The 2,106-nt window shown below is 45.7% G+C and overlaps 1 protein-coding gene across 1 annotated transcript; it reads right to left on the bottom strand.

Annotated features, from left to right (window-relative positions):
- Positions 1 to 347: 347 nt before the first annotated feature.
- LOC141043090 (RING-H2 finger protein ATL78-like) lies at positions 348 to 1,046 on the bottom strand. Its single transcript, XM_073512012.1, has one exon. It carries the CDS (start codon positions 1,044 to 1,046, stop codon positions 348 to 350), a length of 699 nt encoding a protein of 232 aa, XP_073368113.1.
- Between the last annotated feature and the right edge of the window lie 1,060 nt (positions 1,047 to 2,106).

Raw genomic sequence — 2,106 nt, 5'->3', positions numbered from 1 at the left:
AGGAGGGAGAAAGAGGAGGGAGAGAGGGTCCAGGGCGACCGAACATACTCTGGATCGGAATAGGAAGAAAGTACTACGTACTTGCTAATTTCTACAAATTGCAAGTCCTCATTATGATTCACTTTATGGGGAGAAATCTCTGATAAAGATGGGATAACTGGATGAAATATGACGACGACCTTACAATCTTTCAACGAACATAACAGATAATTGACTAAATCCCTAACAAAGAAGGGAATAACTGACAGAAATATTGACGATGATCTTGCAATCTTTGATATTTGAAAAAGGAGACTGGATACTGCTGTTGTACTCAACCTTGAACCGTACGTCTCATGAGTGCCCTACTACAGAGCAAGAAACTCAGGCAGGGCACAGATCCTCACATCACGGCGGCAAATCGGGCATGTCGTCGCCTTGCAGAACCAACTAAAAATGCACTGGCGGTGGAACACGTGCGGGCACCTCGGCGGCTGCACGACGGGCTCTCCCTCCAGTCCCTCCAAGCAGATCGGGCAGTTGTCGGGCTTATCACTGCTGCCCAACTCCATTTCCTTACACGCCATCAGGAGAGCCTGCTCATCATGTATGAACTGTCGGTTCACCTCCATAACGAAGCAAAAGGTGAAGCCGCGGGTGGCGTTGTCACCACACGCCGCGCGGATGATCTGCGGCACCACATTCGAGGGTACGACGTCGTCCAACTCGTCGTTGGTGAGGCGGAGCACCCAAAGCTGGGGCATTCTCGCCAGCATCCTGCGGAGCGCCCAACGGCAGGCACCGTCGCTCTGGAGCACGGAAAGGTTTCTGACACCGAACTTCATGAAGGAACCGTTGCTTGCCCCGATATATGGCTGGTATCTCATGGACGGGGGCTGGCCGCGTCCGTGGAACACCAGGGACCGCTTCACATAGCACCTCACAGACACCGCGAATTGGCACTCAACGTCGGCGGGCCCGGGATCAACGGAGAACCACCTTGCGGTCGCCTCGACCCTGCGCATGACTAATAGGCCAGTGGTGGTGACGGTGGCGTTATTCGACATCGCCGTCACTAGTTCACTACACCGGCTAGCAACCTGGGATCTGGAGTGACAAAGGTGCAGATGGTCACGGATGGCGGTGTCGCTATTTATAGTCGACGGCCAGGTGGTGTGTGCGCATACCGTGGCTACCAATCGGAGAGGCTTCGCGTGGGACATTCGAATTATTGTTAGGAAATGAATGCGATGCAAATATTTTTCTCCATTCCACGCGGGAAATTCGAATTCTTTTTAGGAAACGAACGCGATGCAAAATGTTTTTAGGAAATGAACGCGATGCAAATGTTTTCCTTTTTAGGAAACGAACGCGATGCAAATGTTTTCCTTTTTAGGAAATGAACGTGATGCAAATCTTCGGTTTGAAACGGGAAGGGTAGGAAGTAAAATGATTCTTTTTAGGAATTGAACGTGATGCAAATCTTCCGTTTGACACGAAAAGGGTAGGAAGTAAAATGATTCTTTTTAGGAAATGAACATGATGCAAATCTTCCGTTTGACACGGAAAGGGTAGGAAGTAAAATGATTCTTTTTAGGAAATGGATGTGATGCAAATCTTCCGTTTGAGACGGAAAGGATCGGAAGTAAAATGATTCTTTCTAGGAAACGAACGTCATACAATTCTACTTCTCCGTTTTAGGCCTTGCCTCGCCTTAAGCACAAGTTAATTTTTTATGGGTACGTTAAATGTGGGCTGGCCATTTGCGCGGCCCATTAGCATATATATTTTTCACTTCCCACAAAATATTTTTTATATCTAATAAATAATAAATGAAAATAGAGTTTGCTTTAATAAATGAAACTAGCAGGGTGACCCGCGCATTTGCTATATGTAGTCATTTGTTTGTTCTTGTTCTGTTGTTTGGGCTAACAAAAACATATTCTTTGAGGTTATTTCTTGTTACATGTTCATTGATGTATGGAAACCATGGGAAAAATATTAATCTTTTGCTCTGGGACCTATTTTGGTTATAGAACATCTACATTGCTACTTTTTTTGTCATTTTTGTCATTACTTCAACTATTAGTATTTTCTCAGTGGCCAAATGTTAAACGATTTAATTAT

The sequence above is a fragment of the Aegilops tauschii genome, chromosome 3, assembly GCF_002575655.3.
Source record: "Aegilops tauschii subsp. strangulata cultivar AL8/78 chromosome 3, Aet v6.0, whole genome shotgun sequence".
In the NCBI taxonomy this organism is placed as follows: domain Eukaryota; kingdom Viridiplantae; phylum Streptophyta; class Magnoliopsida; order Poales; family Poaceae; genus Aegilops; species Aegilops tauschii.
This window is presented reverse-complemented; position numbering and strand designations above follow the sequence as displayed.

Excerpts from the sequence above, each read along its gene's own strand:
- LOC141043090 (XM_073512012.1), bottom strand. The coding sequence starts at position 1,046 with ATGTCGAATAACGCCACCGTCACCACCACTGGCCTATTAGTCATGCGC.